Source organism: Mobula birostris, chromosome 3, assembly GCF_030028105.1.
Source record: "Mobula birostris isolate sMobBir1 chromosome 3, sMobBir1.hap1, whole genome shotgun sequence".
NCBI classification, from domain to species: Eukaryota; Metazoa; Chordata; class Chondrichthyes; order Myliobatiformes; family Myliobatidae; genus Mobula; species Mobula birostris.
In genome coordinates this window covers 130,639,302-130,660,411 of record NC_092372.1, presented here as the reverse complement: position 1 = coordinate 130,660,411, position 21,110 = coordinate 130,639,302, and the positions used below count along the sequence as shown (strand labels likewise).

At 45.2% G+C, this 21,110-nt stretch overlaps 1 protein-coding gene across 1 annotated transcript in view; it reads left to right on the top strand.

Annotated features, from left to right (window-relative positions):
• Positions 1-14,378, top strand: part of LOC140194701 (CD48 antigen-like) — a 35,871-nt gene extending 21,493 nt beyond the window's left edge. Inside the window, 2 exon segments of the mRNA XM_072251958.1 lie at positions 14,166-14,338; positions 14,340-14,378. Of these exon segments, the coding sequence (XP_072108059.1) occupies positions 14,166-14,338; positions 14,340-14,378 (212 nt within the window).
• The last annotated feature ends 6,732 nt before the right edge of the window (positions 14,379-21,110 follow it).

Here is a 21,110-nt window from a genome sequence, read left to right as displayed (position 1 = left end):
CAGGGGTTCATTGCCCTGTCAGAAATCTGATGGTGGTGGAGAAGAAGCTTTTTCTGAAATGTCGAGTATGTGTCTTCAGGCTCCTGTACCTCCTCCCTGATGGAGGTAATGAGAAGAAGCCATGTCCTGGGTGGTGAGGTGCTTCATGGCAGATGCCTCTTTTTGAAGGCTTCCTCATTGCTGGGGAGGCTAGTGCCCATGATGGTTGAGTTTACAACTTTCTGTAGTCGCAGGATTGTCTGATTAGACCTTTACATGAACGAGCAGGTGTACGAGTGTACCTGATAAAGTTACCCACACCTCGCTCGATGTACTGTGCACACCTACCCCGGTGTATTTCCCCAGAGGCACTTACCTAATCTCCCTCAGCCCTGCACTGTCTCAGCCCCGCTACATCTCAGCTCCATTTGCCACTTCTCAGCCCCGCCCAGCAAGCCCAGGAGAAGTCATTCTCAGTTCCAAATAGTTTCTGCTGATACTTCCATGCAAAGTGTTGGAGAGTTGAGGCACTGATATTCAGGCAAAAGTAGAGTCAGTGGCCACTTTATCAGATAGAGGAGTGAAACCCAGTGTGGTCTTCTCCTGCTGGAGCCCATCCACTTCAAGGTGAGGTCTGGCCATTCTCCTGCTTTAATGAGACATCTATCGGGAGAACAGCAAAGCTGCACAACACCAAGGTTTCCAGGTGATGATTTTGGCTTCCATGTCAACTTGTGATGAGAGATTTCTACATATTTCTACAGATACACTGTGGACACATTCTAACTGGTCACATCACTGTCTGGTATGAAGGACCATTGCAAAGGATTGGAAAAAGCTGCAGAGGGTTGCAATCTCAGACAGCTGAGACATCTCAATCAGCCTATAATTGTGTAAGACCAGATCTGAGGACTCTCAGCCCAAGAAGGAATTACTGCCAAATTACAGTCCGTCAGTGCAACTTACTCCCCACTCTGCCTCGTTTCCCCTCTCAGAATATGCCACGTCAACAGATGGGAATTAACATCCTGACGACACCCTGGTCTGTGAGCTGATGAATGGGGGAGAAGGTGTGTGACCCAGGATCTCCAGTGTCAGGTTCACTCTCGAACACTGCACACAGTTCCAGTCTAGATCTGTGCCTGTCATAGTCCCATGGTTAATGCTCTTGGTCCAAGTTCAGGACCACACACAGGAGTGAAGGATGACATGGAACTGAGAGAATTCCCTCTACAGGGAAACAACACCCTCAGAATAACCTGGGTTCTTTACTCTGACACTCACCACGTGTGTCCAGTTTGTAGACATCCCTCAGCGTGATCTCTGCCGTTGCCTTACTGATGGGGTTACTGGCCTCACATTTGTACACAGCATCCTCAACCTCTGCAGCGTGATGAACCTCCAGCGTATTTCCGAGTACCCGGATGTGCTGGGTGCCGTCATTTACAAAAGATTCTCCATTCCTCCACCACGTGAAGGTGGGGTCACCTGAGGTCATGGCACAGGTCAGGATGAGGTTGCAGATCCCAGTGGTGTTCTGAACTGTGATGTGTGCTCCTGACACAAGCCCTGAGGTTGGAGCAGAGAGATGCAAGATGAGTAACGGAGATCATTGAGGACACTTTGATCACCAACTTCCCTATTTCATCCTGAATGGTCCCAAGTGAACATAAGGCTAATCCCAGCTCATATTCCCCCACTCATTTAACCCTTCACTCATCTTCAGTTCAGCCAGTTGCTGCTAGAAGAAGTTTCCACATGTGCTGTGCTCTCTTTTCAAAAAATTGCCCAGGCTCATCCACAAGCACTCTGTTATGTCTTGGTTATGGCTCTGTATGCAGGGAATTCTCTCAGTTCTGTGTCTTTCGTCGTTCCTGTGTGTGGTCCTGAATCTGGACCAAGAGCATTAACCATGGGACTGTGACGGGCACAGATCTAGACTGGAACTGTGTGCAGTGTTCGAGAGTGAACCTGACACTGGAGATCCTGGGTCACACACCTTCTCCCCCATTCATCAGCTCACAGACCAGGGTGTCATCAGGATGTTAATTCCCATCTGTTGACGTGGCATATTCTGAGAGGGGAAACGAGGCAGAGTGGGGAGTAAGTTGCAGTGACGGACAGTAATTTGGCAGTAATTGCTTCTTGGGCTGAGAGTCCTCAGATCTGGTCTTACACAATTATAGGCTGATTGAAATGTGTCAGCTGTCTGAGATTGCAACCCTCTGCAGCTTTTTCCAATCCTTTGCAATGGTCCTTCATACCAGACAGTGATGCGACCAGTTAGAATGTGTCCACAGCGTATCTGTAGAAATATGTAGAAATCTCTTATCACAAGGTGACATGGAAGCTAAAATCATCACCTGGAAGCCTTGGTGTTGTGCAGCGTCGCTGCTCAAGCATTTCACTCCTTCCCTGTCAAGTCGCAGTACCTGGAGGTAGAGATGTCCCTGATTCCAGTGATAGGCAGGCAGCTTTAACAGAGAAACACAGCTGGTTCTCGCCACTGGGAACCGCGTGTTGTCCTGAAGGCCTGGTGTCATAAAGTAACAGCTGAGAAAAGAGCCCTTCAGCCCTATTCCTGGGGAAGAAATGCATCAGGAGTGACTACACTCTGACAAGATGCTCAACATGCAGGGTCCAGAGGCAGAGTACCCATCTGGTTTTAGAAGCACACCCGTGACTGACCACTCTCCTCAATCAGGAGTCTCAGAACCATACCAGAGATCCTTGCCACACAGAAAATCCACCATCTACTTCTGGATCTTGGCAGGAGAGACGTGGGGTTTGAGCAAGGTTTCCATGGCATGGAAGTCACCAATTGGTTTGCAAACAGTGCTCAGCCCTGATCAGAAAACACTTGGAACAGTCATGTCTAAAACCCTCATGGCTTGGTGACTTTCAAAAGCCATGTCCTATCAATTTGTCAGAGTGGGACCCAGATAAGTTCTCAGATAGATGAGATAAATGAGAATGAGCTGTCCTCCACCAGTGATATGTTAAAGTGACAGTGAGCTGCACCCTACCCACATGCATAGTGGGGTGAGCTTCACCCACACCACATGATATTCCAAGCATGGCGTCACTGTGATGCAGAACACGTACACATACACAGGTACAGAGAGACTGCTCTTCCAGTAATCATGACTATTCTCTTTTCTCATTTCCTCCATCTCTGCTGCATCTGTTCTTATGATGAGGCTTTCCATTCCGGACCCGCTGAGATATCCTCCTTCTTCAAAGAACAGTGTTTCCCTTCCTCCACCATCAATGTTGCCCTAATCCACATCTTCTCCATTTCCCAGATATCCATCTCAGCCCATCTTCCTGCCTCCATATCAGGGATAGAGCTTCTCTTATCCTTACCGACCACTCCATGAGCCGCCATATACAGCACATCATTCTCCATAACTTCCGCCATGTTCAACAGGATCCTAGCGCAAGGCACCTTCTCCCTTCACTCTCTCTTTTCCATAGGGACGGTTCTCTCTGAGGCACCATTGTCCACTTGTCCTTCCCCACTGATCTGCTTCATGACGCTTATCCCTGCAAGCAGGACAATGCATCACCCGTCAGGGCCCCAAACATTCCTCTCAGGTGAGGTGACACTTCACCTGCATGTCTGATGGGCTCATCTGCCCTATCCAGTGCTCCTCATGCGGCTTCCTCTACATCAGTGAGACCCGATGTAGACTGGGGACTGCTTTGTGTAGCACCTTTGCTCTATCTGCCACAGAAGGCAAGATTCCCTGGAGGCCACCCTTTCAAATCCACATTCCCTTCCCATTCCGACAGGTCGACCATTGTCCTCCTCTGCTGTCACGATGTGACGCTCTCTGGTTGGAGAAACAACACCTAATATTCTGTCTGAGAATCGCGTGAAGATCGATTTCTCTAACTTCTCGCAATTTCACACCGTCCCCTTCTATATTTTCATAATCAGGAAAAGGTTTAATATCACCGACATGTATCGTGAAATCTGTTAACTTTGCGGCAGCAGTGCAGTGCAATACATGATAAATATAGAAAATAAATAAATATGTAAATCAATTACAGTAAGAATATATGTATATTAAATAGTTAAATTAAAAATAGTGCAAACACAGAAATAATATAAAAACAAAAAATGTGGGGTAATGTTCATGGGTTCAGTGTTCATTTCGGAATGGGATGGCAGAGGGGAAGAAACTGTTCCTGAATCACTGAGTGTGCGCCTTCAGGCTTCTGTACCTCCTACCTAATGGTAACAGCGAGAAAAGGGCATGTCCTGGGTTAAGGGGTGTCCTTTATGCTGGACGCTGCCTTTCTGAGGCAGCCATTCCTTGAAGATGGCTAGTACCCTATTTGGAGCTGACTAACTTTACAACATTTTGTAGCCTCTTTTGATCCTGTGCAGTAGCAACACCCTCCTCCCCCCACCCCCTTACGAGACAGTGATGCAGCCTGTCAGAATACTCTCCATTTGTAAAAGTTTTCAAGTGTCTTACTTGATAAACCAAATCTCCTCAGACTCTTCATGGAATATAGCCACTCTCTTGCCTTCTTTATCAGTACATCGATATGCTGGGACCAGTTTACATCCTCAGAGACCTTGACACCAAGGAACTTGAAATTGTTCATTCTCTCCACTTTTGATTCCTTTATGAGGATTAGTTCATGTTCCTTTGTCTTGCTCTTTCATGAAGACCACAATCAGCTCTTTGGTCTTACTGACATTGAGTACATGGTTGTTACTGCGACACCACTCAACTAACTGGTGTATCTCGCTGTTGTATGGCCTCTTGTCTCCATCTGAGACACTGCCAAACAATGGCTGTACTATCCATCAAATTTATAGATGGCATTTGATGTGTACCTAGTCACAAAGCCATGGGTACAGAGAAAGTAGAGCAGTGGGCTAAGCACACATTCCTGAGGTGCACCAGTGTTAATCATCAACTAGGAGGGGATATTATCACCAATTCTCACAGATTGTGGACTTCCAGTTCTAAAGTCAAGAGCCAATTGCAGAGGGAGGTACAGAGGCTAAGGTTCTGTGACTTATCGATCAGGATTGTGGGAATAGTGTTAATCGCTGAACTATAATCAATGAACGTAGGTACTTGTATTGTCCAGGTGATCTAAGACCATGTGAAGAGCCATTGAGATTGCATCTGCCATAGACCTACTGGGGCAATAGGCAAATTGTAGTGTGTCTCGGTCCTTACTGAGGCAGGAGTTCATTGTAGCCATTATCAACCTTTCGAAGCATTTCATCACTGTAGCTGTGAGTGCTACTGGATGACAGACATTAAGGCAGTTCACACCACTCTTCTTGGGCACTGGTATAATTGTTGCCCTTTTGAAGCAAATGGGAACTTCCACTAGTAGCAATGAGAGGTTAAAATTTCCTAGAGTACTCCCGCCCGTTGTTGGCACAAGTTTTCAGAGCCTGACTAGTAACTCCATTGGGGCCTGCCACCCTTGCAAGGATTCATGTTCCGTAAAGACAGCTGAATATCAGCCTCCGAGTCAGAGATTACAGGGTCACTAGGTGCTGCAGGGATTTTCACAGCTGTAGTTATGTTCTCCTTTTCAAAGCAGAAATAAAAGGAGTTGAGCTTATCTGGTAGTGAAGCATATAGGCAAAAGGCAGCTAACTATAGGCCAGTTAATGTAATATCTGTAGTTGGGAAAATGATTGAAGTTATTATTAAAGGAGAAATTGCGAGGCATCTGGAAAGAAATGTATCCATCAGGCAGAGACAGCATGGATTCAGCAAGGGCAGGTCCTGTTTGACAAACTTACTGGAGTTCTTTGAGGATATAAGGAGCACAATGGATAAAGGGGATCTGATGGACATTATTTACTTGGATTTCCAGAAGACATTCGATAAGGTGCCACTTAAAAGACTGATCTGTAAGATAAGGATGCACAGAGTTGAGGGTGATGCATCAGCATGGATGAAGAATTGGGATACATGTGTGTTTCTCTGGTTGGCAATCAGTGGTGAGCGGTGTGACTCAGGGGTCGGTGCTGGGTCAGCAACTGTTCACAATATACATTAACGATCTGGAAGAGAGGACAGAGTGTATTGTATCTAAGTTTGCTGATGACACTAAATTGAGTGGAAAAGCAAATTGTGCAGAGGATATGGAGCATCTGCAGAAAGATATAGATAGGTTGAGTGAGAGGGCAACAGACTGGCAGATGGAGTATAATATTGGTAAATGCGAGGTCATCCACTTTGGAAGCAAAAATGAAAGAGCAGATGGTTATTTAAATGAAAAAAATTGCAAAATGCTGGTGTGCAGGAGGACTTGGGAGTTCTTGTGCATGAATCACAAAAGGCTGGTTTGCAGGTGCTGCAGGTTATCAAGAAGGCAAATGGAATGCTGGCCTTTGTTGCTCGAGGGATTGAATTTAAGAGCAGGGAGGTCATGCTGCAACTGTACAGGGTACTGGTGAGGCTGCATCTGCAGTACTGTGTGCATTTCTGGTCTCCTTACTTGAGGAAGGATATACTGGCTTTGAAGGTGGTGCAGAGGAGGTTCACCAGGTTGATTCCAGAGATGAAGGGGTTAGACTATGAGGAGAGATTGAGTCATCTGGGACAGTATTCACTGGAATTCAGAAGGATGAGAGGAGATTGTACAGAAACAGATAAAATTATGAAAAGGATCAGTAAGGTAGGGGCAGAAGAGTTGTTTGTTCTGTTTGAAGAGACTAGAACTCGGGGACATAGCCTCAATATTCAGGGGAGTAGATTTCAGATGGAGATGAGGAGCAACAGCTTTTCCAAAGAGTGGTGAATCTGTGGAATTCTCTGCCAGTGGAGGCTACCTCAGTAAATATATTTAAGACAAGGTTGGATAGATTTTTGCATTGTAGGGGAATTAAGGGTTATGGGGAAAAGGCAGGTAGGTTGAGGTAAGTCCATGGCCATATCAGCCATGATCTTTGTGAATGGCGGAGCAGGCTTGACGGGCCAGATGGTCTACTCCTGCTCCAATTTCTTATGTTCGTGCTGTTGGCTTTCGCCTTGTAGGAAGTAATGTCCTGCAAACCCTGCCAGAGTTGACGTGAATCTGACATCGCCTCCAACCTCGCTTGAAATTGTCTCTTCGCCCTTGAAATAGCCCTCCGCAAGTCATATCTGGTTTTCTTGTACAGACCTGGGTCACCAGACTTAAATGCCACAGACAGTGAGTCTCCTGATTCATCCACGGCTTTTGGTTTAGGATTGTACAATATATTCTCGTAGGCACACACTCATCCACACAGGTTTAAATGAAGTCAATGACCGCTGTGAAGTATTCATGCAGACTCAAAGATGAATCCCTGAATACAGTCCAGTCCAGTGTTTATGAATTCTATTACATTCTGTAACTCCAGAAACTAAATGAACAGAAAACATGGAAACTGGGATATATGTGTGCACTCTTAGTTTCTCGTAGTGAAGTACGCACATATGATTGGGTGACGTAATGATGTGTGCTGTTCACGCACTTCGTGCATATAACCCGTAATAATTTATGTAAAAAGACAAGAATTCTTAATCGAACCATATATTTACAATATTACTGAAATCTTGAACACACTTCACTCCTCCCTGGTGAGCGAGAATCTCCAACTCAGTTCATTTGTGTATTTATTTATTGAGATACAGTGTGAAACAGGCCATTTTAGCCCTTTGAGCCGTGCTGGCCAGCAACCCCTGATTTAACCCTTACCTAACCATGGGACAATTTACAATGACCAATGCACCTGTCACTGGTACACCTTTGAATTCTATATATTATATATATATATATATATATATATATATATAAAATACAACCACTATATACACAGCTACAGCAGAGTGAATTTTAACTTGTCCCATTCAGGTCTAAAGAGTTTGTCGCTGTGGAGGATTCCTTACTCTTTCCTGACAAGGGGATCACTCTGCCAGACAACGCAGGGCATTCCCGGGGATGAAGAGGCACTGCACTTGGCATCTTCTGGATGTGTTGGCATCCTGAACAGTGCATGGCAAGTTGCTTGATCTGCTGATCTATCGCAGGCCACCTGACAGAGCTTCGAGCCAACACTTTTACTTTGACCCCATCTAGATGACCAGCATGTCAGTCCTCCAACACTTCAGCTGTCTGCTTGGATGGTATAAAAACTCTCAAGCCCCACATAAGGAAAACTCCATCAAGGGCAGGTTCAGCCCGGCACTGGTAAAAATGGAGCAACTGGAATTTCTGCAGCACACTCCAGCCACTTTGGGTGGCCATATAGATCAGAGACAGTGTGGAGTCCCTTCTGGTTTACCTTTCGACCATCTCTGCCGTAATAGGGAGACCTTTGATTTGCATGCAGGAGAATATGTCAAAAGGTGTGTCCTCATTTGTAAATTTTGCAGGTAGCTCTTTTCTAAGGGTCAACGGGACAATCCATCAGCATTTCCGTGATTAGTTGTCCACTTGAATTTGATCTTGTCATCATGTTTCCTGGGCTCCAATGAACAGGAACATCTCTGCATTTGTGCTGCTGTTGTCAGTGGAACTCCCGTCTGTGGATTGAAAATGGACACCAGTGGTTAATGAACAGTAATGAGGGTAAACTCTATCCCATACAAGTACTGGTTGAAATGTTTTACACCCCAAATTAGATTCAAGCCCTTTCTGTTAATCTGTGCCTATTTTTGTATCTGTAGTGGTCAGGGAGCGTGATGCAAAGCCAATGGGAATTTAACTTCAATCACTCACAGTATGTGATATGACTGAATCTATATCATAATGTGCGGCATCACGGGCAAGTTTCACTGGAAGATGTGGATAACCCTCTCACTGAGTCTTGTCACCAACATTGCTCATTATCTAACTCTGGCCAACAGCCACGTGACTCAGTATCACATGGGTAATGGTCAGAAGACCACCTTCAATAAGCAACACACATCTCAGGTTGGTATGATTTGGGTTTAACTAAATAGGAAAGTTGGAATGCTGAGGGGATGCAGATTTGAGGTGAATGCTGTATCAACATTGCCCCGTGCCAAGGTATTGTTCATCAGGAAATAACAAACCTTACACTGGCATAAACTTTCAGTGCAAGTACATTTACAGATATTTCAACTTCAACAAACACTTCAGAGAAGAAGAAAAGAAAAAAAGGGCCCATTGCAGTTCAACCAGTCTAAAAGTGCACAGAAACTTTGGAGCACATTTCTAAAGTAGTTGGGTGCATCACTTTACTCACGGTGATGAACCCACATCACCAGCCACAGTTCAACCTTCCCTCAGAAAATATTATGAACAAACTGGCTAACTCCTCCTCTGTGCCATTCGTCCGCACGTTCTTGCAACAGGGTCTCCCCTTCAGGCGGGATACTGCGAGTGTCTTCCCCTGTGTTCCCTTCCGCACCTTCTTCTTCCAACATCTGTCAACCAAAATCAGCCCACTGTTCCTCAGAAGTCTGATCCCACCCAGCTCTCTCAAATGTTTCATGGCATCCCAGTGAACAGACTGTTACAACACATTACAAAGACAACTCAGTTGGCTGACATAACATTCCTAAGTTCGTCAAATGGCTCCTTATCTCAACAAGAAGCCAAAAACACTAATGTATGCAGCTTAACTAAACAAAAACACTGTGTTTGCAGAAAAACTGCTCACATAGATTACCTCACAGCATAAGAGAAGAAATACAATTAAACATGTTCTTAACCCGGACATTACATGTAAGTACAATGTCTGATGTCACCAGTTCCTTTGCCTTTTGGAAATCCACCTCACATTGCTTTCTCCATTGCCATTTCTTTGTAGTCTGTAGTAATGAGTTCAAGGGGTGGAGCACAGTAGCCAGGATTGGCAGAAACCTGTTGCAGCAATTGACAAATCATGGACTGCAACTGAGATATGTCCTTTAGCCTTTGAACATCCACCACTGCATGAATTTTCTCTGTGCACTTGTGTAACACTTGTGTGTCAATGGTGTGACCACAGTAAGTGATGCTCGGTTTAAAGAATCGACACTTATTGTGTCATTCACTGAGCCCATAATCTTCTAATCTTTTTAAGACTGTCTTTTTGTTTTGGACATGTTCCTTGTCATCCTGACTGGTAACAATTAAGCCATCCCGGTAACACTGAGTGCCTTGCCACTCCTAGTCCATAGATTTCTGCCAGAGTACAGCGGCAGATGCTACTCCAAAAATTCCCCTATTTTAGTGATAAAACCCTTCGTGAGAGTTCCTGTTGAGAAACATTTTGAACTTTTCTTTCATCTCCATCTGTAGGTAAGCCTTAGATAAGTCCACTTTGCTGAAGTGTTTTCCTCCAGAAAGGTTTGCAAAGATATCCTCTATCCTGGGCAGAGGATATTGATCTACTTTCAGTACTGGGCTAGTGAAGACATTAAAATCTCCACAGATGCTGACAGACCTATTCATGGCTGCTGGACCACTCTCGTTACCCATGGGCTCCAGGCAACCTTGGAAAGAATTCCTTCAGCCTCTATGCAGTGTAGCCTACCAGCTACTTTGTCACAGATGGTATAAGAAACTGGACAGGCTTTGTAAAACTTGTGTGGTATTGTCATTTAACGTCTTTTACCGTTGATGTGTTTGAGTTTTCCAATGCCACTATTGAACACCACACTGGCATCGACCAATATCTTTCGCAATTCACTTTCAGTTTTCAGTTAATACAAAGAAACACTATAAAATCAATGAAACCTGTGAACAAGATGAATAATCAATGAACAAAAGACAACAAACTGTACCATACAAATGTAATAATAAATAAGTAAGCGATAAATATCAGGAACATGACATGACGAGTCTTTGAATGTGAGCCCATAAGCTGTGGGAATGGTTCAGTGTGGGGTGAGTCGAGATGAGTGAAGTTATCCTTCCTGGTTCAACACTACCCATCACTCCCCCACCCCCCATAGTTTCAAGACCAGAGGGAATAACTGGTGGTTGAGGGGTAATAAATTCCTGAAGCTGGTGGGATGGGTCCTGAGGCTCCTGTACCTGTAAACTAACCCCAACTGCCTACACAATTTTCATATCCTTCTGTTTTCCTCATATTCACGTGCCTATCTGAGCAACTTTTAAAAGTCCCTAATGTATCTGCCTCTATCACCACTCAAGGCAGCTTATTTTTGGCAGTCAGTACTCGATACGTTACATTTTTAAAAGAGAAAAAAAACTTTCTCTCACATCTCATTTAAAATTAACCCCTCTCACTTTAAACTATGCCCACTAGTGTAAACCCTGGTAAAGATTTTACTCCTAAGGTTGCAGGGTATTTCATCTAATGGTTTTCTGTAGAAGCAGTGAGTGCTGCTGGTAGTGTTTGGGTTACTGTTAAAGATAGGGGATGCTAAGGTATATTGTGTCTTCCAGTCAGGATGGTGAAACTGGGAGAAGGTTCAAGAGAATGCTGGGGGGAAGGTTTTATGAGGGACTCTGAGGCGGATCAAGATTTTTTTTTCGGTGAAAGGTGGAGAGGGAAGCTCCAGAGACTTGTCCATAGGATCTGATCCGATGGGAATACGCAATCTGATGGAGCCCAAGAGGGGGAATTCTAGTAGTGGTCAGTTCATCGGAAGATTTGTGCTCCAACCTGTGTACATTACACAGTCTAATTATGATGGGCCCTTTTTTTTTTTAAACTTTCTTTACGAACTGTTTGGTTAAACTTTACATTCTTTATAACATACTTTTTTAATTATTGTATAGAGTGTACAGTGTGTTATTTCTTGCCACCTGGTCATGGCATGGGAGCAGTAATTACACAGTATTCACAGAAATCGGGGTTTGGGTGTGAGAGACATCCCAACTCCACAGGTTTGACGGGACTAAAGTCATATCAACCCCAGACATGCGGCGTTTTCTCACCGCTGAGTCCAGCAGCGGTTAGCAAGGGGTTAACGAGCCGCATCTCTAGGGAAGCCCACTGAAAAGGGGTTTCGTTGTGGAGCTATCGAACTAGATTGAATTTGTTGAATACTGTGTAATTGCTCTAAGAATTGATTAACACACACAAAATGCTGAGCTCCTCCAGCATTTTGTGTGTGTTGCTCAGACTTCCAGCATCTGCAGATTTTCTCTTGTTTGTGCTAGGAATTGATTAAGTGGGTTTGTGTTTAAGCCTGTGTTATCCAGGAAAGTGATGAAGATATGTGGTTATGGACGAGGCAGGGATTAAGCATTGGTGTGAATCAGAGATTGCCCATAACTCAGGCTTGTGTTCTGAGCAGGGTGGATATCTGCAGCCTAGATGAATTGTTGATTCAGGTTTTAAGTACAGTTAAAGTATTAGGGAAATCTACGATCATGTAAGATCACCGTTAAACTATAAGGGAAAGCTACGATCATGCATGATCACTGTTGAAGTATTCAGGAAAGCAGTTTGACCAGAAGGTGGGCAAAGATGTTGTTTTAGTTCAGACTAGCGATGACGTGACTGGAGTGAGTCTGTCCGGTACTATTGAGTTCCCAGGAGAGGCGGGGCCATGGACCATCCATACTTCCAGTGAAGAGGGGAGTGTAGGCGAAGGTTCTGAATTGGGAGCTGAGTCTTCATTAGCAGGAGGCGGACACTTTAAAGACAAGTTGTTCTCGTTTCTGTGGAGTGATGGGAAGGTTTCTGATGTGAAAGGTCTATGAGTCTTCCAGCAACGGGTGAAAATTCTGTGTTGGTATCGGCAATTACATCCCTGGTGGATAAATAGCAAAGTGCTCCTCTGGAGAGTCAACGTTGTTGTAGGCTGAGAATATTCTCGGGAGGGAAGCCCACCCCGATGGGAGGAGAAATACGAGACTTGGGCGGATCAGATCTCTCAGCTGCTGGATGAGTGTCAGTGCCCTGATAATGTGAAAAGACAGCTCCGGCTGCTGAAGTGGTGATGTCCTCAAATGTCCTTTGCTACTTATGTGGGCTACCCGCAAGCACTAGAGAGAGATTTTGACAAAACGGGAAGCCCAGTGGAGATTATGACGGGGTTTAGGAGCATGTTCCAGGAGAGAGGGGAGATATTTCCTGCCTACATTTTTCAGCTAGATAGAAAGGTGCTTTACTTGTAGTGTAAAGGAGCCATTCCACTGACTGATGTGAATCAATTAAGGATAAGTGAGTGGTGAAGGGCACACAGTCACGTGATATGATTTATTGAAACCTCCGACTGTCTCATAAGATGTGCCCCCCCGCCCCCGCCACTCCCGCAGGTGGAATTGGAAAATTTCGGAGAGACCCAGTGAGGGAACGGCCTGGCGTCTCAGTTCCTATCAAGGAAACGGTAAAGTGAAAAACCCTATTCCTGAAGGCTTAGTGGGGCCAAGTTCCAGTGTATCCCTACAGATCGAGAGTATTTATGCTGGAGCCATACTTGGCACAAGTTCTCAGGTTACTCTGCTGTGCAGATCCTTCTACAAACGGGATTTGACTCACTCACTACTGACACCACTCAGTGCGCTAGAGATCTGGGGCCTTAGCCTGATGACTACCCATATGATGGTTACTGGTCGTTGAAGCTGGAGTTTTCAGAGGTTGATGTGGCAGTAGCTGAGGTCCTTGTTGGTTAGTGTTGGTTTCTCTGGACCTGGTCGGGAAGGGTGAAGCTTCAATTCTTTAGGGAATAAATGCTCTTATCATGAGCAGCCTTGTGGGAGCCTGCAAGGAGAAAATTGGAGAGAGTTTTCTGAAACCTTGTCCATTCACCTGGTGTTCAGAGCTGCTTTTTAGAAAGTGCCAGCCCATCCTAGACTGGATAATGAGCACAAACAAGGAACTGTGTGGTACACTCAGTCCAAACCCATTGTGTTCCGGGAATTTCTGTGTGTGTGTGTGTGTTTTCGTTTGGACAGACTGTGAATAACAGTGCACGTGACTGACTCGGGAGCTGATTTCAACAGAAGAAACACATTAATGGAGGATGATCAGTGAGATGGGATGCTGACGTGTGGAGAGGTAAAATGTAGCCGAGTGTTGGGGAGGGCAGTGAGGAGTGATGAGTGATAATAGAGGGGAAGGGTGTGATATGAGGAGTGATGAGGGGTAATGGAGGGGAGTGATGTGCGGGTGCTCAGAGTCAGCATTGGGGTGAATGGGAGTTTCCTTCGGCCAGAGGTGAGATGGAATCGATCCATTGATCTCCCATCATTGGAAACGTGAGGATGGAGTTATTCACAGAAGCTTTTCTCCTCTCCAGGTGTAGGTGACAATTTTCCAAAGAGCATCTCTGCACTCATCGCAAGCATCAACATTGTCGGTGTCATTGTGGGTTTTATTTGCTCATTATATTTCACCCTCAGGGGGAGTGCAACAGGAGAGAGCAGGTCTGCAGGCAAGTACCCAACAGTCCGACCCTTAAGACCGGAGATCTCAGCCAAGTCCGGGCAGGGGGAGCAGGGGAGGGGTGTAGGCAGGTGTCTCACATCCTGACCCTCACGTATTGGGACAAAAGGTGGGAAAAGGGATGTAGTTGGTGTCAGGGTGTGGGAATGACAGGAATCGGGGTGCAGATGGGAGAGAGAGGAGGTGGACGGTTGGAGGCAGGAATGAGGAGGTTAGAGCGAGCAGGGAATCAGTGCATTGAGGGTGGGAAGGAAAGGAGAGATGAGAGAGGGTTTCAGGAGAGACGGGGTCTTGGCAGTGGAGGTGGTGCGGAGGGGTGACAGTAATCGTGGTGTGAAGGAAACTTTCTGGTGGAGGCAGGTCCTCATCTCCTCTTCCTCTGCTCCACAGACCCACTTCCCAACAGCTCTTTAAACGAAAATTTCAGGCAACAAAGAATTCAGCAGCAACCGGCAGCTTCTAGAAGGAAGTGAGATGGTAAGAGGAGATGTATTACCCCAGTGAAGGGAGTGGAACTGCAGACTGATCTCTAAAATCCCCTGGGATCACTCTCAGCATGTGAAGGACAGCCACATTACCTCAGGACAAGGGTACTAGTTTAATCTCCTCGGACCATCCTCACCACCCCACAGACCACTGGATGTTGCTTGAACACAGGACAATCACAGGCTCATCGAGAGCCAAAGCTGAGCACCCTCCACAGTTCTGTCAAAGATTCCACAGAGCTGAGCAACATAAGCAAAGGCACAGTGAGATCCCGGACAATAAACAAAGAGATTGCCCCTCAAACTGAACAGTGACCTTCATACTGGTTCAATCAAGGCAGCAGGATTCCATTTCCACACACATACAGGGGTACCTTGTCCCCACACACCCAGCCACTGGGGTACACTGTCACTCCCCATCCTAAATACACACACACACACTCAGTCACTGGGGTACAATGCCACCCCACCTACACACACACCCGGTGACAGAGGTGCACTGTCCCCCACATACTGGTTCACTGGGGGTACACGGTCCCCACCACCCAGCACATCCAGTCACTGGGGGTACACTGTCCCCCCACACACCCAGTCACTGGGGTACACTGTCCTCCCACCACACCCAGTCACTGGGGTACACTGTCCTCACACACCCAGTCACTGGGGTACACTGTCCCCACACACACACCTAGTCACTGGGTACACTGTCCCCCCACACACCCAGTCACTGGGGGTACACTGTCCTCACACACCCAGTCACTGGGGTACACTGTCCTCCCACCACACCCAGTCACTGGGGTACACTGTCCTCACACACCCAGTCACTGGGGTACACTGTCCCCACACACACACCTAGTCACTGGGTACACTGTCCCCCCACACACCCAGTCACTGGGGTACACTATCCCCACACACCCAGTCACTGGGGTACACTGTCCCCACACATCCAGTCACTGGGGGTACACTGTCCCTCCACACACCCAGTCACTGGGGTACACTGTCCTCACACACCCAGTCACTGGGGTACACTGTCCTCACACACCCAGTCACTGGGGTACACTGTCCCCACACACACACCTAGTCACTGGGTACACTGTCCCCCCACACACCCAGTCACTGGGGTACACTATCCCCACACACCCAGTCACTGGGGTACACTGTCCCCACACATCCAGTCACTGGGGGTACACTGTCCCTCCACACACCCAGTCACTGGGGTACACTGTCCTCACACACCCAGTCACTGGGGTACACTGTCCTCACACACCCAGTCACTGGGGTACACTGTCCCCACACACACACCTAGTCACTGGGTACACTGTCCCCCCACACACCCAGTCACTGGGGTACACTATCCCCACACACCCAGTCACTGGGGTACACTGTCCCCACACATCCAGTCACTGGGGTACACTGTCCCCACACATCCAGTCACTGGGGGTACACTGTCCCTCCACACACCCAATCACTGGGGTACACTGTCCTCCCACCACACCCAGTCACTGGGGTACACTGTCCTCACACACCCAGTCACTGGGGTACACTGTCCCCACACAGCCAGTCACTGGGGTACACTGTCCTCACACACCCAGTCACTGGGGTACACTGTCCCCACACAGCCAGTCACTGGGGTACACTGTCCCTGCACACACCCAGTCACTGAGGTACACTGTCCTCCCACCACACCCAGTCACTGGGGTATACTGTCCTCCCACCACACCCAGTGACTGGGGTATACTGTCCTCCCACCACACACCAAGTTACTGGAGTACAACGTCCCACACCACACCAAGTCTCTGGGCTACACTGTCCCCACACACCCAGTATGACACTCTGGGAAAGGTTTCACTGCTAACGTAATGGTCATTCTGTAGAAGCAGTGTTTGGGCTATGGTTAGAAGTAACGGGTGCTTTGGAATGTGAGCCATCCAATGAAGGGAGTGTGTTTTTCGTGTTGTGTGCCTGACACCGTTGTGAGCAGAGTCTTTTGTTCCGTGGGAGATGAAGGGAGAAGACGCCAGAGAGAAGAGTTCAGAGGAATTGACCTGAAGCGGAGCCATGATTCGATGAAGCTTGGGGAGATCAACGGAGGATCAGCGAAGGGGAGAAGTGAGCTCCAACTTGTGCACATTAGACTGTTTTGTTAAAATGGGCCCTTTTCTTTTTTTGCTTTTTCTTTCCTAACCCTATAGTCAAATTAAGAATTATAAAGCTAAGTTGCTTAATTGCATGAGGTGTAACCTCTGCCTCCAGCTCAATGGAGTAACACAGAAATTTTGTGGCTCCTTTTAATTCCTCCTTTTCCCCAGTTTAAACTTTGAATTTTTAACTTTTGTTTGTCGGATCTTGGAGAGGAATAGTTGTCATTATGTCACAATTTTTAAGAAGTGGAAAGAAGCTTTCTGAATCCAGCAATGGAAAGGGAAAAACTTTGAAAGAAAAATCAGAAGGTATGCCTGTCTGGGCTGAGCATTTAGAACGTGCGTTGATGGCTCTCGTCAAGAAAATAGACAATAACACTTCTGAGATGAAGTCGTTCCGACAGAGTTTTCAGTTTGTAGAGGAAAATATTATTTCCTCGAATACTGAGCTTAAAGAGTTGAAGCGTCAGTGGATATTACAACTTGCTCGGAACAGGCTCAACGCAGGATAGTCGATTTAGAAGCAAGATCTCGTCGGAATAGCAATCAAATTGTTGGACTGAAGGAAGGATTTGAGAGTGGGAATTTATTGGACTATTTTGCTAATTTGTTTCAATTGCTGTTCCCGGATATTCTACTTCAGCCTCCAGCTATTGAAAGAGCACATAGATTTTTTTCGAAATCTCAAGATTCATCTAAATCACAGGTAATTTTGGTCAGTTTTCTTCATTTTAAAGTTAAAGACCAAATCATAAAATGTACAAGGAAATGTACAAGGAATGTACAAGAGTTTTTAAATTTAACGGCTCTGAGATTTGTTTTTATGAAGATTACCCACGGGAAGTTATGGAACAGTGGAACAAATTTGTTCCAGCTATGAAGATAGCATATGCTAAGGGATTATTCCCATCACTTCGCTATCCAGCCCGGTTAAAGTTATTTCCTAAAGATGCAACTCCATGTGTTTTTTTTTGGATCCCAAAACGGCATTGGACTGTGTTAATTCTATTTTGGAGGTGGCCGAGGTCTGAATGGTATTAGGTCTGCTGAATAATTTTCCGAAAGAAAACAAGCTTTGAAGATTTCTGATATGTTCAAGATATCCTTTGATCGATGGACTATTTAAAGAAGTTGTGATCTTCTTGGTTTGACTGATGGATGACTTTTCCGAAGTCTGTTTGGTATACTGAGTGAATTAACACAACGGATAGATTGTTAACTGGTTTGATTATCTGTTTTTATATTTCCTTTGCTTCATTAATTAAGTGTTAGTTTTTATAGTTTATATAGACTTTTTCATATATATATAGTGAGGAGTGCTTAGTAAACAGATAATTAGTTTTCGTTTCTCTGTAAAAAACAGTGCTTTTTCATCAGGCAGTAAGTGAAAGGGATAATGGCACTGATTTTTTTCATTAGAAATTATATTGTTTAGGTTTAATTTTATTGCTTTGATGTCCATGGAGACTGTTTTTGCATTCCCTAGTTTATTTTTAATGATTAACCATATAACCACGTAACCATATAACAATTACAGCATGGAAACAGGCCGTCTCGGCCCTTCTAGTCCATGTCGAACTCTTACTCTCATCTAGTCGCACCGACCTGCACTCAGCCCATAACCCTCCATTCCTTTCCTGTCCATATAGCTGTCCAGTTTAACTTTAAACGACAACATCGGATCTGACTCAACCACTTCTGCTGGAAGCTCGTTCCACACAGCCACCACTCGCTGAGTAAAGAAGTTCCCCCTCACTTTACCTCTAAAGTTTGCCCTTTTAACTCTCAACTCATGTTCTCTTGTTTGAATCTCCCCCGCTCTCAATGGAAAAGGCCTATCCATGTCAACTCTATCTATCCCTCTCATAATTTTAAATACCTCTATCAAGTCTCCCGTCAACCTTCTATATTCCAAAGACTAAAGACCCAACCTTTCTCTGTAACTTAGGTGATGAAACCCAGGTAACATTCTAGTAAGCTTTCTCTGTACTCTCTCTATTTTGTTGTCATCTTTCCTATAATTCGGTGACCAAAACTCTACACAATACTCCAAATGTGGCCTCATCAATGTCTTGTAGAATTTCAACATTACATCCCACTCCTATACTCAATGCTCTGATTTATAAAGGCCAGCATACCAAAAGCTTTCTTCACCACCCGCCCCCCCCCCGCCCCCCCACTTATCCACAGGAGCCTCCACCTTCAGGGAATTATGCACAATTATTCCTAGATCCCTCTGTTCTACTGCATTCTTCAATGCCCTACCATTTACAATGTATGTCCTATTTTGATTAGTCCTACTAAAGTGTAACACCTCACATTTTTCAGCATTAAACTCCATCTGCCATCTTTCAGCCCACTCTTCTAAACTGGCCCAAATCTCTCTGCAAGCTTTGAAAACCTACTTCATTATCCACAACTCCACCTATCTTAGTATCATCTGCATACTTACTCATCCAATTTACCACCCCATCATCCAGATCATTAATGTTTTTGACAAATAACATTGGACCCAGTACAGATCCCTGAGGCACACCACTAGTCACCGGCCTTGACAAACAGTTTTTCACCACCACTCTTTGGTGTCTCCCATCCAGCCACGGCTGAATCCATTTTGCTACTTCAATATTAATACCTAACGATCGAACCTTCCTAATCAACATTCCGTGTGGGACCTTGTCAAAGGCCTTACTGAAGTCCATATAGACGACATCCACTGCTTTACCCTCATCAACATTCCTTGTAACCTCTTCAAAAAATTCAATAAGATTTGTCAAACGTGAACTTCCACGCACAAATCCATGTTGACTGTTCCTAATCAGACCCTGTCTATCCAGATAATTATATATACCATCTCTAAGAATACTTTCCATCAATTTACCCACCACTGACGTCAAACTCACAGGCCGATAATTGCTAGGTTTACTCTTAGAACCCTTTTAAAACAATGGAACAGCATGAGAAATACGCCAATCATCCGGCACCATCCCCGTTTCTAATGACATTTGAAATATTTCTGTCAGAGCCCCAGGAATTTCCACACTAACGTCCCTCGATGTCCTTGGGAATATCCTGTCAGGACCTGGAGACTTATCCACTTTTATATTCCTTAAAAGCTCCAGTACTAAACACAAAATAATCTGCAGATGCTGGGGTCAAAGCAACACTCACAACACACTGGAGGAACTCAGCAGGTCGGGCAGCATCCGTGGAAAAGATCGGTCGACGTTTCGGGCCAAAGTCCTGACGAAGGGTTCCGGCCCGAAACATCGACCGATCTTTTCCACGGATGCTGCCCGACCTGCTAAGCTCCAGTACTACTCCTTCTTTAATTATCATAGTTTCCATAACTTCCCTACCCATTTCCCTTATCTTACACAATTCAATATCTTTCTCCTTAGTGAATACCAAAGAAAAGAAATTGTTAAGAATCTCCTCCATCTCTTTTGGCTCCACACATAGCCATCCACTCTGATTCTCTAAGGGACCAATTTTATCCCTCACTATCCTTTTGCTATTTATATAACGGTAGAAACCATTGGGATTTATTTTCACCTTACTTGCCAAGGCAACCTCATATCTTCTTTTAGCTTTTCTAATTTCTTTCTTAAGATTCTTTTTACATTCTTTATATTCCTCGAGCACCTCATTTACTCCATGCTGTCTGTATTTATTGTTGAACTCTCTTTTTTACCGAACCAAGTTTCCAATATCCCTTAAAAACCATGGCTCTCTCAAACTTCTAACCTTTCCTTTCAACCTAACAGGAACATAAAGATTCTGTACTCTCAAAATTTCACCTTTAAATGACCTCCATTTCTCTATTACATCCTTCCCATAAAACAAATCGCCCCAATCCACTCCTTCTAAATCTTTTCGCATCTCCTCAAAATTAGCCTTCTTCCAATCAAAAATCTCAACCCTGGGTCCAGATCTATCCTTCTCCATAATTATATTGAAACTAATAGCATTGTGATCACTGGACCTGAAGTGCTTCCCAACACAAACCTCTGTCACCTGACCTATCTCATTCCCTAACAGGAGATCCAACACTGCCCCTTCTCTCGTTGGTACCTCTATGTATTGCTGCAAAAAACTATCTTGCACACATTTTACAAACTCCAAACCATCCAGCCCTTTAACATTATGGGCTTCCCAGTCTATGTGTGGAAA